This window comes from Phyllostomus discolor, chromosome 13 (assembly GCF_004126475.2).
Source record: "Phyllostomus discolor isolate MPI-MPIP mPhyDis1 chromosome 13, mPhyDis1.pri.v3, whole genome shotgun sequence".
NCBI lineage: Eukaryota > Metazoa > Chordata > Mammalia > Chiroptera > Phyllostomidae > Phyllostomus > Phyllostomus discolor.
Genome location: NC_040915.2, coordinates 10,892,196 through 10,904,728, shown reverse-complemented (window position 1 = coordinate 10,904,728; position 12,533 = coordinate 10,892,196). Strand labels below are relative to the sequence as shown.

General features: G+C 45.2%; 1 protein-coding gene across 5 annotated transcripts in view; it reads left to right on the top strand.

Annotated features, from left to right (window-relative positions):
* Window positions 1-11,549, top strand: part of KLHL3 (kelch like family member 3) — a 117,939-nt gene extending 106,390 nt beyond the window's left edge. For all 5 annotated transcript variants that reach the window (XM_028528422.1, XM_028528424.2, XM_028528423.2 and 2 more), the window contains 2 exons: window positions 3,218-3,361; window positions 6,975-11,549. In XM_028528422.1, coding sequence (XP_028384223.1) covers window positions 3,218-3,361; window positions 6,975-7,003 — 173 coding nt within the window. In that variant the 3' untranslated portion in view covers window positions 7,004-11,549. The remainder of the gene's footprint in view (window positions 1-3,217; window positions 3,362-6,974) is intronic.
* Window positions 11,550-12,533: the final 984 nt, after the last annotated feature.

Sequence of the window (12,533 nt, the reverse complement as noted above, 5' to 3'; positions counted from 1 at the left end):
ACATGGCCAGACAATGACACTTGTTTTATCTTTTCTTTGCTGATACCTGGCTTTGAGAACCTCTCACTTCCCCCCTGAAACCCATCTCCTTCCTTTCAGGGGTACCCATGAAAGGATTTATGATTCTTTCTCCAACTGGACCACTTTCCTTATTCCCTTCTTTGTACTTCCTGTCTTTCCTTCCCTGCCATTTTCCTTTCTATAGGAATGATTTACCATAGAGTGTTTAGGTTTTATTCCTGGAACCTGATATCCCCATTAAACTATTTCATTTGAAGAACTTTGCCCTGCGGGTCATGCCCTGTTGCTGGTGTGTGTGCTTTTAGCCTCCTTACTCAGGGGAAGTGTTGGCTTAGCCCAGCTTCTCAGGCCAGAAAGACAAACAGGTGACTTTCGAGGAGATTTATTTCCTTCACACTCAAACCACCCGTTTGCTAAACCCGTTTGTACTGACTTGCTGAAACTGAAACAGAGGAGGGTTTATTAATTTGCTCATTGTCTGCGCCTGCTGCTATTCGGCCTCAGGCCACACAAGTGAGGAATTGCAGAGGCTTCATGACGGCCAGTCTGTCCAGAATCTGAGGATTAAACTTAGCTGTAAACGTGTGCGTACACACACACTCACACGTGGGTGTTTCTATGTGTATAACAGAAATGGAATCACTCTGTAATACTGTTTGATAACTTGCCTTTTAAGTTCCTTTTATAATCTTTCATGAATACCTCATTATAACACTAAATATATTTATATTGATATGATTTTAAATACCAATATCATAATTTAAATAACTAATCAAATAGTGGACATTTTAGGTTATTTCCATCTTTTCTATAAGCAATGCTTTAGTTATTATAAATGGCCCTAGACCAATTAATATTTGACTAAGGAGGCAGCAACATAAAATGGAGTGAAAATAGCCTCTTCAACAAATGGTGTTGGGAGAACTGGACAGACATGCACAAAAAAATGAAACTTGAGCACCAACTTACACCATATACAAAAATAAATTCAAGGTGGATAAAAGACTTAAATATAAAACATGACACTATTAAAGTCCTAGAGGAGAACGTAGGTAGGAAAATCTCAGATATTTCACACAGAAACTTTTTTACTGACTTATCCCCTAGAGCAAGGGACATAAAGGAAAGAATAAACAAACGGGACCTCATCAAAATTAAAAGCTTCTGCACAGCTAAAGAAAACAGTATCAAAATTAAAAGAGAACCAACTGTATGGGAAAACATATTTGCCAATGACACCTCAGACAAGGGTTTAATCTCTAAAATATATAAAGAACTTACAAGATTTCACTCTAAGAAGACAAGGAATCCAATTAAAAAGTGGGCAAAGGACTTGAACAGACACTTCTCCAAGGAGGACATACAGAAAATCCAAAGACATATGAAATGATGTTCAATATCGCTAGCTATCAGAGAGATGCAAATTAAAACCACAATGAGATACCACTTCACACCAGACAGAATGGCCATCATAAACAAAGCAACAAACAACAAGTGTTGGAGAGGTTGTGGAGAAAAGGGGACCCTAGTGCACTGCTGGTGGGACTGGAGACTGATACAACCGCTATGGAAGGCAGTATGGAACTTCCTCAGAAAACTAAAAATGGATCTGCCTTTTGACCCTGCGATTCCACTGCTGGGACTCTATCCTAAGAATACTAAAACACCAATTCAAAAGAACCTATGCATCCCAATGTTCATAGCAGCACAATTTACAATAGCTAGATGCTGGAAGCAACCAAGATGCCCATCAGTGAATGAATGGATCAAAAAACTATGGTACATTTACACAATGGAATTCTATGCAGCAGAAAGAAAGAAGGAGCTCCTACCCTTTGCAACAGTGTGGATGGAGCTGGAAAACATTATGCTAAGTGAAACAAGCCAGGCAGTGAAAGACAAATACCATATGATATCACCTTTAACAGGATCCTAAACAACAAAACAAAGAAACAAGCAAAATAAAACCAAAGACACTGAAATAGAGGTCAGGCTGACAGTGCCCACAGAAGAGAGTAGAGGGAATTTAAGGGGACAGTGGGAAGGGTTCACGGGAACAAACTTAAAGGACACACGGTCATAAACTAAGGGGAGGGTGGTAATGGGAGGGAAGTGGGGAGGGGTGAGAGGGGCTGGATTGGGAGTAAAAAGGAGAAAACTGTAATTGAACAATGATTAAAATAAAATAAAAAAAATAAATGGCCCTAGAGTTAATCAATGGGTATATCTAAAATTGTCCTTTAGAATAAAAGGCCAGCGGTGGGATTTTTGAGTTGGGGGCACCTGTGCTTTCCACACCATCCGGGAAGGCGGTGCACTTTGCTCTCACTAGTATTTGACAGCGTCCTCACCAGCACTGGTGACTACTACTTTTTGAGCATCATCAATGCCTTATTCTAATTTTGAAAAAATACACAGTATTTTGGACTATGGCCTTTGAAAGACTTGATGAGCAAGAGTTGTATTTTCCTATTTTGAGTCCCCACTGATGAGACCTTGCATCCAGACCAGTTCGCTCTGAGATCAGGGTGGGTGCAGTGCCACATCCTTGGGAACTGTGTGTGGCTGTAGACCCCAGTTATGTGAAGGGCCACAGACACAACCATTAGCACCACGCAGCATGAACGTAACAGGGTTTATCAGGGAGAAACTTACAAGCAGAGTGGTAGAAGCGGCGTGAAATCCCCTCCGTGTCTCGTTCTGTAGCTCAGGCTGGGCATGGGAGGTCTGCACGCACCGGTGGCAGTGCTCCAGCAGAGAGCGGCCTGTGCCTGTAATGCTCTGCAGGTACACAGAACCAGGAATGGGGAGCAATTGTAAGACTAGGTAGTAGTGAAAGCTCTCTGGCCAGAGAAGTGACCTTTTTAGAAGAGGCGATCCTCAGGGTCCAGTGGCTAATGTCAGTACATGCTTCTGTGGAGCAAACTCAGACCCGTGGAGCCAGTTCTCTGCGGTGCTGCCATGAGCGGGAGACAAAAGCCTGCAGGACAATCCACGTTCTGTACACCATAGGCAGCATTCTTCCTTCTAAAACGTGATTGTGCCCATCACTGCATAGGTCAAACCCCAGCTGTTTTCTCATTCCTTGAAAGATGAAGTCCAGTGTTGTCTCTCGTCTCTTCAAGTGTCTCTTGTCCCCTCTGATCCCCTGGTGTGCCTGCTGTCATATTTCCTATGGCTTCTGTTTGATCCCCAGGGGTCTGTGCGGTGAACGGGCTCCTGTATGTGGTCGGAGGGGATGATGGGTCCTGCAACTTGGCCTCAGTGGAGTACTACAATCCCGTCACCGACAAATGGACGCTGCTGCCAACCAACATGAGCACGGGGCGGAGCTATGCAGGTCAGTGTGCTGCACCCCCACCCTCACCCCATACTAGGGGCACAGGTGGGGTGCGGAGAGGTGGGGAAGCTTGCTTATCTTGGGATTGAGTGCCTCCTCCAGGGATGGCAGATAATTGTCAGGTGTCACCACTCCTTCATTCTGTGCTCACTGCACATACCCATAATTAGCACTTGTTTCCCCAGCAAACCTGAATGTGGCCTCAGAAATCTTAATGCAGTGCTCCACAGAGGCTCTTCCAGTTGATCTAAGTCGCCATAAGAGGCTTTAGAATTTTATTGCCATTCCTGGTTTGTCTCATGCCAGTCTTCTAGGTGGAATGAGATCCAGCTCTTGCTTTCTAGAAATTAAATTGGAAAGATAAGACCTGCCTGCACAAAACAGGAGGTACAAGGTGATGCACACATAGGTTCTAAATGGAGGGCTCGGTACAGGCTTTAGGACACGACAGGTGCAAGCCCGCGGAGTCAGGGCACACTCCCGAAGGAGATGCAATCAAGAACACTTGATTACACTTGGGCAGTGGGTCACAGTCACCGGAAATGTGCCCGTTGCTGGCTCCTCCTCCCTGTGCTGTGGGGCAGTGTGTTAGGTACAGTGTAGAATTTGCTCATGTATTGTAACAACCCTCTCGTCAAATGGGACTGTACCCTTCCATGTTACAAATGATGAAGCTGTGGTTTAGAGGGTTTGAGTAACCTGGCCAAGACCACACAGCTAAAGAATGACAAAGCCAGAATTCAAACTCAGGTGTGGCTCCCAAACCCATGCCCTTTGTACAACCCCAGCTTAGGGTTGGGGGGAAAGCACTTCACACAAGAGGCCGGAGGAAGGAGAAGGTGTGAGGCTTATTCCTGGGGAGAGTGTGTGATGGGTTTGGTGAGATGCGGGGGCAGGATCAGGGTTGGTGCTGCTAAGGTCAGGGGTCTGTAGGGAGACAAGCAAACATGTTTCCATCACATAGTCCAGCTCCTTGCGTCTGGTTCTTCAGAAACTGGATTAATTAGAGCTAACATGTTTTACTGAGCACATATGATATGCCAGGCATAATCCTAAATGTTTTATGACCACGATCTCATTTGATCTACATAAGGATGACTCTGATGGTATTCTTATTCCTGTTTTGTGTTAGAAAGGTCAATCACTTCTTGTTTGGATTTCGGGGCAAAGGCAGGTTGGGCCTTGCAGGCTCCAAGGGGTTTGTATCACCTCACACATTTTGTCAGCACAAGGCTTTTAGTGTAGTAAACTTATTTCACTTTTCCCCCCTTACTTAGGATTTGTATCTATTCAATATAAAAGATTTTAGAGGCATTTTCACCCTAGTGTGATTCTGTTCTCATGGTTGATTATTAAAACCAGCACTGTCATTATTTTCTTTCTGGAGTCGTAGTGAGATGAGCAGGAAATTTTTCATCAGGGGGCAGGGGTGCCAGTGAGGGATGCTTCTTGGCTCCATGCACGCCTTGGGAAGGCTGTGGTGTGAGTGGTTAGAATGTTGTGTATGTGCTGAATATTTCCTGTCCATCTCTGTACTGTCCGCTCGCTCCAGACCTAGGTGGGAAGGAGACAAGCAAATATGTCTTCAGACCCACTGACTGAGTGATTCTGTTACCTTAGAATCTAAGGAAATGGCCCCACACACACAGAATTATGGACAAAATTATATTGGAGCATTATTTACAATAGCAAAAAACTAACTACTTAATGTCTGACATGAGGGAAACAGTTAAATCAACTGGGGAATATTTATACAGTGAAAGTATTTTCAATGCCTTGAGAAAATATTTGTGACAGCTTGTTAGGTTAAAAAAGGAGGATGCAACATGGATGCATCATGTAAGCTCTGTCGTGTGGTCCCGAATTGTGGGGGGTTGAAGAGCTACTGATTAAGGGTATTGGAGTCAGTCTGAATTTGAATACCAGCTCTGCCCCTAGCCCTGGGACTCTGGGCAAGGTACTCAACCTGACGGGACCTCTGTTTCCTCATTTGTTAAACAAGAATAAAATTATACCAAGCCTCTTAGGGCTGTTGAGAGAATGAAACATGATTATAATTGGAAAGTGCTTAGCATAGGCCTGCTTGGCATGTCGCAAGCACTCAGAAAAGTATTGTGATTAGTATTAGAAGCCAGGAAACATGCCAAAAAGTAATGGCAATTCTCTTTGTATGAAGAGACTAAGGTTTTTTTTTTTCTTTTGTGTTCTGCATTTTCCATAATGGGGATATTTTTACTTTTATAATAAGAAAACGTTTATAGTGAAAAACAATACAGGAGCCTGCTTTAAAAAAAGAAAGCTACCTGGCGAAAGGGAAGCCCGAGGTGCAGGCAAGATGGTCTCAAGGACAGGCAGTGTATCTGGCTCTGAGGACTCAGGTTCTCTGCCTCTCAGCTTTCACGTCTGAACCGCTACCTAGAAATTAACATGGAATGAATTTCCTAGCAGAATCTCACCACTGGGGCATCCTGGGGTTTCTCTTAGCAATTCTCTTCTAATTTCATCTTCGACCAGAAAATTTTATAGTCATGAATATGTTAAAATAAGGCTCCAGTTACCATTATACCTGTAGATCCTACCTATAAGTTAGGGTTTTGTTTAGCAGCAGGTACCAGAAAAATTCACAGATACTTTTATTTACATACGAAAGGATCATATTTGTCTCAGGCAGAAAGAAGTGAAGGGAGAGTCTTGTGGCTCAGACTGCCATTGAAGAACCAGGCTTCTCTTCTCTTTTCTGTTCTGCCAGCATTATCAATAGCTTCTGCTGTCCCTTGGGCTTTGTAAGCACTCCAAGCAGGACAAGGGACAAAGCCAAAGTTGTAGCACCAGCAGACTTGCATTTACAATCATGTTGGCCAGGCCCAGGTCACATGGCACTTCCAGCTGAAAGGCGGTGTGGGAAGCTGGACACTACAGTAGAGGACTGCAGATAAGAGGGAATCATTGTTGGCTGAATCAACCTACATTGTCTGCCATGGCCTCAGTCCACTACAGAGGGATTTCAGGGTCACATATGGATTTACAGAGTTCACTGTGTAGTGTGGTTCAGCTTGGCTAAAACTGCCGCACATACACACGTGTCTGGAGTGTTTATCCAAGGACGGAGCTCAGCAGTGGAGAGGTCTTCCAGTTAGATGATGTTGGATGATACTGGAACTGAGCCCAAAGAGGTAAAAAGGCTACAGTGAAGCTTGACTGGTGACAGAGGTGGGGTTGCAGTTCAGTTTTTCTTATTTCATGTGATAAAAGTGATACAAACTTTGAGCTGTGGAGCTGCCTCTGGGTTTCTTTCTAGTGAGGGTGCTGAGCATCGTTAAGCTCAGTGCTGGGGTTGGGAAGGGGCGTTGTTACAGTAAGAGAAGAATTTGTGTGATAGTGTGGGTGAGACCACCCACCTGTGGCATCGAGGGACTGTGCTCGTGGGTTCAAATATCTCATGGCGACTTGGCTGTTAGAATGGGTGACAGCCAGCTGCTGGCAGCCTGAATCCACAGCCCTTCAGCATTTGGATACAAACTCTGTCCTTTTCTCTTGCTGTGGCTTAAGATGTCAGGACTCTGAATAACTTTGGAGAGGCTAAGATGGTAACTTTCTCCCCCTTTCATTTTAGGTGTTGCTGTGATTCACAAGCCCTTGTGACCCCAACTCCCACCGCCAGGAGGTGGGGGATGGGAGAGGCGCTGCCTGGGGCTCAGAACGGAGGGATCCCGATTCACCGGGAGAGTGTGCAGTGGAGTGAGAACCGCCCTCCTCCAACTTGGCAGACTGGAGTCCACAGTGAAGACTGAGGACCCACCTCCTGCACCCCTGAGGGTGTGGGCCTCTGTCCTAAGCAGTGGGTTTCGGCTAGCCTCAGGTGGCATCTTTGGGCTGTTTTGGGGTTTCTACAGGGACAACGTGAGAGAGAGAGAGAGAGAGGGAGCACGAGTGAGCGTGCGTAAGTGTGTGTGTTTGTGTGCAAGTATGTGTGTACGTGTGTTTAGAACATGGTATCTCACTAAGTTGGGGGCGGGGTGTGACAGTCTACTGGTTTTCTGTACTACTGACCCTTCCGCTATGCTAAAAATCAAATCACAGAAACCTCTCCTCTGGATTTGCCCCATGGGCACCCTGAGACTACTACGGCTGCTGTCTGCTGGAAGGCCAGCTGGACAGGAATGTGCAGGAGGGACCAGCAAGAGAAGCAGTGCTCTGACCACGCCCACATACTGGCCTTGACTCCTGGCACTGTCTGCAGAAGAGCTGGGCGTTCTCAAAGCTGCACTGAGTCCTCTGTGTGCTAGAACCAGGAGCGAGTGGGCGCCCTGGCCCATCAGCCAGTGCTCTTCCTTGGACTCTCCTACAGGAAGCACCGAGAACTGCTCAGTCTTCGGACCACTGGTCTTTGATGTCATGGATTCCAGGCTTGGGAGATTTTGTGTCTCTTCAGCTGGGAAAACTAGCTCTTCAGAGAAGCCTGAGTATGACACTAGGGAAAAAAACTACGTGAAAGACAAAAACAAAAGAAACCAAAGTGGAAAGGCTTCAGTCCCTGCCCATAATGGTTTCGGAGAGAATCCAACTTCTGGATTTTTTCAGCATATAGAAGTTCTCATTATACGTATTACCCAGGAGTAATTATTCACAACATCTTATTTACCCTTGAAAGTGTCCTGACTTGGAGATAAGTAGAGGTCAACCTACGTTCCAACCCAAAGATAGGTTTGTCCCTGTGTTGGACGGGGTCGTGCGTGACTCAGATGGACATGGACGCCTTCTAAGGAGCACACTGGCTGGGGCTGGTCCTTGCCACTTTGTGATGATGGTCATGTCTGCCTGATGTCCTGTCTTCCTTCCCCGTGCTCTCCCCACCCCAGGGCCCGTGCCCTCTCTCCAAACCTCCAAACGCTCCCCTCCGCCTTGCTTCCCCTGTGGGGAGGGAGATGGTGGTGGCCCTGGATGTGTGATCTCTCTCAGGGGTACTTGGCATTTTAATGAACTGTAGAAATGATCCCTGAAAGCATAGTCTTAGGGGGCACTTGCATTTTAAGAGAGGAGCTAATGAGAACTTTGCTAATTTACAGGTAAAAATTATTAATGACAGAACTTCAAGAATCTGGAGGGAGGTGGGTATTTGAAGGTGCACAGTCATTTGCATGAGAAAAAAGAACCTTAAAGCCGTGCTGTCCCTGAACTAGCAAGTTATTTATATTGGAATTTCTGGCATAAGGAGTAGAGTCTCGTCTCTGGAGAACAGTCTTACACCTTGGGGGCTGGGCTTTAGCTGTCCATGATGTCACAGTCCACTTAAAGGGAACCCAGGGGCTCTGTGAACCCTGATATGGGGCTTCTGACACATCTACTGTCCTTCCAAGCAGATGCTGTAGGAACTGGCCTTCCCTTGACCTCACCCTCACAGCTACAAACCCAGGATCTTCCCAGCTAGTCGGCCACTTTGTATATTTACAGTGCATTTATTGTGCACTAAACACTGAACTCTCTTGAAGATGAAAGCTCTGATGTTGAGCAGATGTTATTTCAGTGAGACATTTGGAGAGGACCAAGGCACCTAGAGTTTTTAGTAGCCTTGGGAAGAGGCTAAGATATCCAGCTTTGATGGACCTGGAAGAAATCTCCAAAGCAATCAAGGCCCACTTTCAGTCGGCTCCCCACTCTCACCTGGCACCGGGGATGACTGTGGTGGGAGAGCTCTGCCTGGCTCTGGGTGGGAAGCTGATGGAATGAGGTTTTTGCTCCAAATGTTCTTCCTCCCTCTCCAAGGAAGGTTTGGGACTCAGTTTTGGAGTGTGTGCTGGGGATGAGGATGAGGTTAGGGTCTGATGTGTGCTGTTCACACAGCTCTGATGTCAGGTGAAAGGTGAGAGCTCCCTTCCCCTCCCCCACCACATAGGAGCTGGACTTTCACTCTTGTATGGGAGAGGCTATTGTTTGTGTATCACCTTCCCAGAAGGGTCCCTTCCCTGAAAGCTAGCCAGCCATGTGCCCTGCTTTTGGATTTTTGCTATTGGTTCCACCTCACGTCTCCCTTCCAAGGAAGCACAGCCCCTCCTGGTAGTGCTGCTGAAGCCACGTTCATTTCATCCTCATGTGTCCTTTTTCACGGGGACTCTAGAACACTGGTATGTCATCACCAAAAAGCCAACTGCTCTAACTGCCCATGGATACCATCAAAAACTGGATGTCTCTATCACCAGGTACTATTCTCTTTCCACAGAGGGCACAACAGGCTTATTGTCAAGTCTGTGCTGGTCATGTGGTTGAACCCCCAACACCCATTCAGGTGGCCACAACTACTTATGAGTGCAGCTTTGCCAGTGGTGTACCTGAAATCTGATCACAGTGATGAAGTGCAATTGTGGCCCAAGGTTAGAAGCAGCTTAGGTGCTCTTGGATGCTGTGTAGAAGTCAGACTCTGAATTCCAAAGTTATTTCTCATAAGTACCCAATGGCATCTCTCCATCTAAAAAGTTGCAGTATTATGCAAATGAAAGTGACCTCATTTTCTGCTATGCAATAAGAATACTTAATTCTATTTCATGACATACCAGTTGCAACATCTCCTAAGATACTTTTTGAGCTGTCTTACTTTGATATCTGTTGTGTAATATTTGTATATTCCTGAGCCAGATCCTTTCAATGACTGCCTTTTTATATACCTGAAGCTACAGCTTTCAGGCTAAAATTTTAATGTAGATATTTTTATAAGATAATTTTTCAGGATATTTGAATTGCTTTTTATTGTCCATGATAATGAAATATTATGTTCTATACTACATGTTATTCACTCTTAAACGTAGTCCATGCTTGTAGCTATCCTCCCTGTGTTTCTCATGCTCCCAAAACTGATTTTTCAGTAGCTCTGGGTAGAAAATACAATTGCTGGTGTTTCTTGAAACCCTTAGGGACTACATTAAAGCCAGACTCAGTACGTACCCATCTGTGTCTGCTTTTTTGGAGTCCAGTTTCTGCAGTGGTGAGGCTGGTCAGTCCATCTCCTGGTGATTCTCTCTGCCTGGCACTGAGCCCGGCCCGCTGTGGCGTGGAGAAGCTCCAGATAAAGGCCTGCCCTCCGGCACATGCTCCCTGGAGCGTCCGAGGTCTAGTAGACCAGCCCTCCCTCTCTTCTGTCTCCTTATTCTTCTGAAGCTTCCAACAGCTTAAGGCCTGTGCTGCCTGCCAGGTGATGGCCCTTTTGGAAGCTTTTTGCCTGTGAACTTTAAAAGAGGGTCACTCTCATGAGCCCCATTAAGAATGTGTCAAATATGTGCTTCACGGATACTCACATTACGCTTACAAAATTACTTGTTTTTTGAGCTGTGTCTACACTCCAGGCTCTCTTTTGTGTACTTATCTGCCATTAGCTTCATTAAAAAACACTTTATTTTTTTTTTATTATTGGGACGGGTGCCATGTGAATTGCCTCCATGTTCCCCATTGCACCTTGTTGGGTCAAGCTGGGAGGTTGAACAAACTCATTCCAGCTTGCTGGAGTTTTTAAGTGTTTGCCTGGAGAAGCAAGGAGGTTGGAATGTATTTTCTAAAGTGCACTATTCAGAGTCCTACGCCCCTCACGTTCAGCTGTGCTGCGTATCTACTGACCAAGCAGGAGAGCTGGCAACACTTCCGACATTTGGGGATGGAAAAGGCTTCTTCCGTGGTGGATGACCACAGCCTCGTAGCCCCCCATGCAGCCTCTGTCCTGGGGCTCAGTGACGTGTGGATCAGCCACAGCGGAAAAGCATGGGACTGCGGCATTAGGAGAAACAACTTGCTCTAGCTGTGTTCTTGCCTTTGGTTTTGAAATTTCGAGTTATTTTCCCTGTTTCAGTGGCAATAAAGGACCCTTGTTGGACTTGTTGTTTAATTTGTATATGATGTGTAAAATGCTTTCTTTGAGAGAAAACTCAAGACACTGAATGTGTTTGTCTGTGTGGGTGTGCTTGGGAGGGCAGACTCGGTCACTGACCCTGCAGCACAGTGCCGGGGTGAGGTCCTTGATCTGGTGTTTTCTGCTCGGACATCAGGGCCTTCATATCTTGTAAAAGAACACTTGTCACATGCTCAATCAGTGACAGTGCTAGCTGAATCAACAGTTCCTCAAATGTATTATTTTAACAGGAATCATGTTCTAGTTTCCCATACTTTGTTACTTTAGTTTTAATAAATGCTGAACTGTGAGAACCTTTCTCAGTGTTTCATTTCTGTAGTCCAGCCTCTCTGTCAGACATGAAAAGGACAGACTTATTTCTACATGTCTTCAGATTTAAAATGTTTCTCTTTAAGATCACCTGGATAGGGTCTGCATTCCTTTCGTCTCTCTTCTCTTGCCCCAGAATGGCGCCAGACCTACAAAGAGGCCCCAAGGGCCCTCCCTCCAGGAGATGTTTGGTGGTGTGGGCAGTTGCCTTCTGAGCGTTTTGAGATGGGCGTGCTGGTCTCAGGCACAGGGACAGGAGACAGAGATTCAGCTGTAAATAAACATTGGTTTTTACTTACTTTTACTTTTATTATTTTTATCCTCATCTGAGGATATTTTATTATTGATTTTAGAGAAAGAGGAAGGGAGAGAGAGAAATGTGGATGTGAGAGAGAAACATTGATCGGCTGCCTCCCGTACTCACCCTCACCGGAGATCGAACCTGCAACCTAGGTATGTGCCCTGACTGGGAATCAAACCCGCAACCTTTTGGTGTACGGGACGATGCTCTAACCAACTAAGCCACCTGGCCAGGGCAATAAACACTGATTTTTAAAAGTTTGTTATACCTAGAGGTTTTATAAGTATTTTTAATGTTTTATTAAATATACAAATATTGATTATATTTTATTAAATTTATACAAATATTTGTTAACTATGTTGATATATAAAATATCAACATATGAAATAATAATGACAGCTAACACTTATTAAATACTTACTATGTGCCAGGCACTTTTCTAAGTGCTTTGCTTATTATTGATACCTTTAATCCTCATCACAGTCTTCTGAGTTACTATTATCTGCACTTTACAGATGAAGATATGAAAGGTGGAGAGGCTAATCAACTGGTCTAAGGTAGCAATGGCTGCAAAAGGATGGAGCTGCTCAGAGTCTGTGTCCTTAATCTTCTGTCACTTCGGCCTTGAGGAGGTGAGGGGACAAGGTGCTGAGAGGCACCGAGGAGAGGAC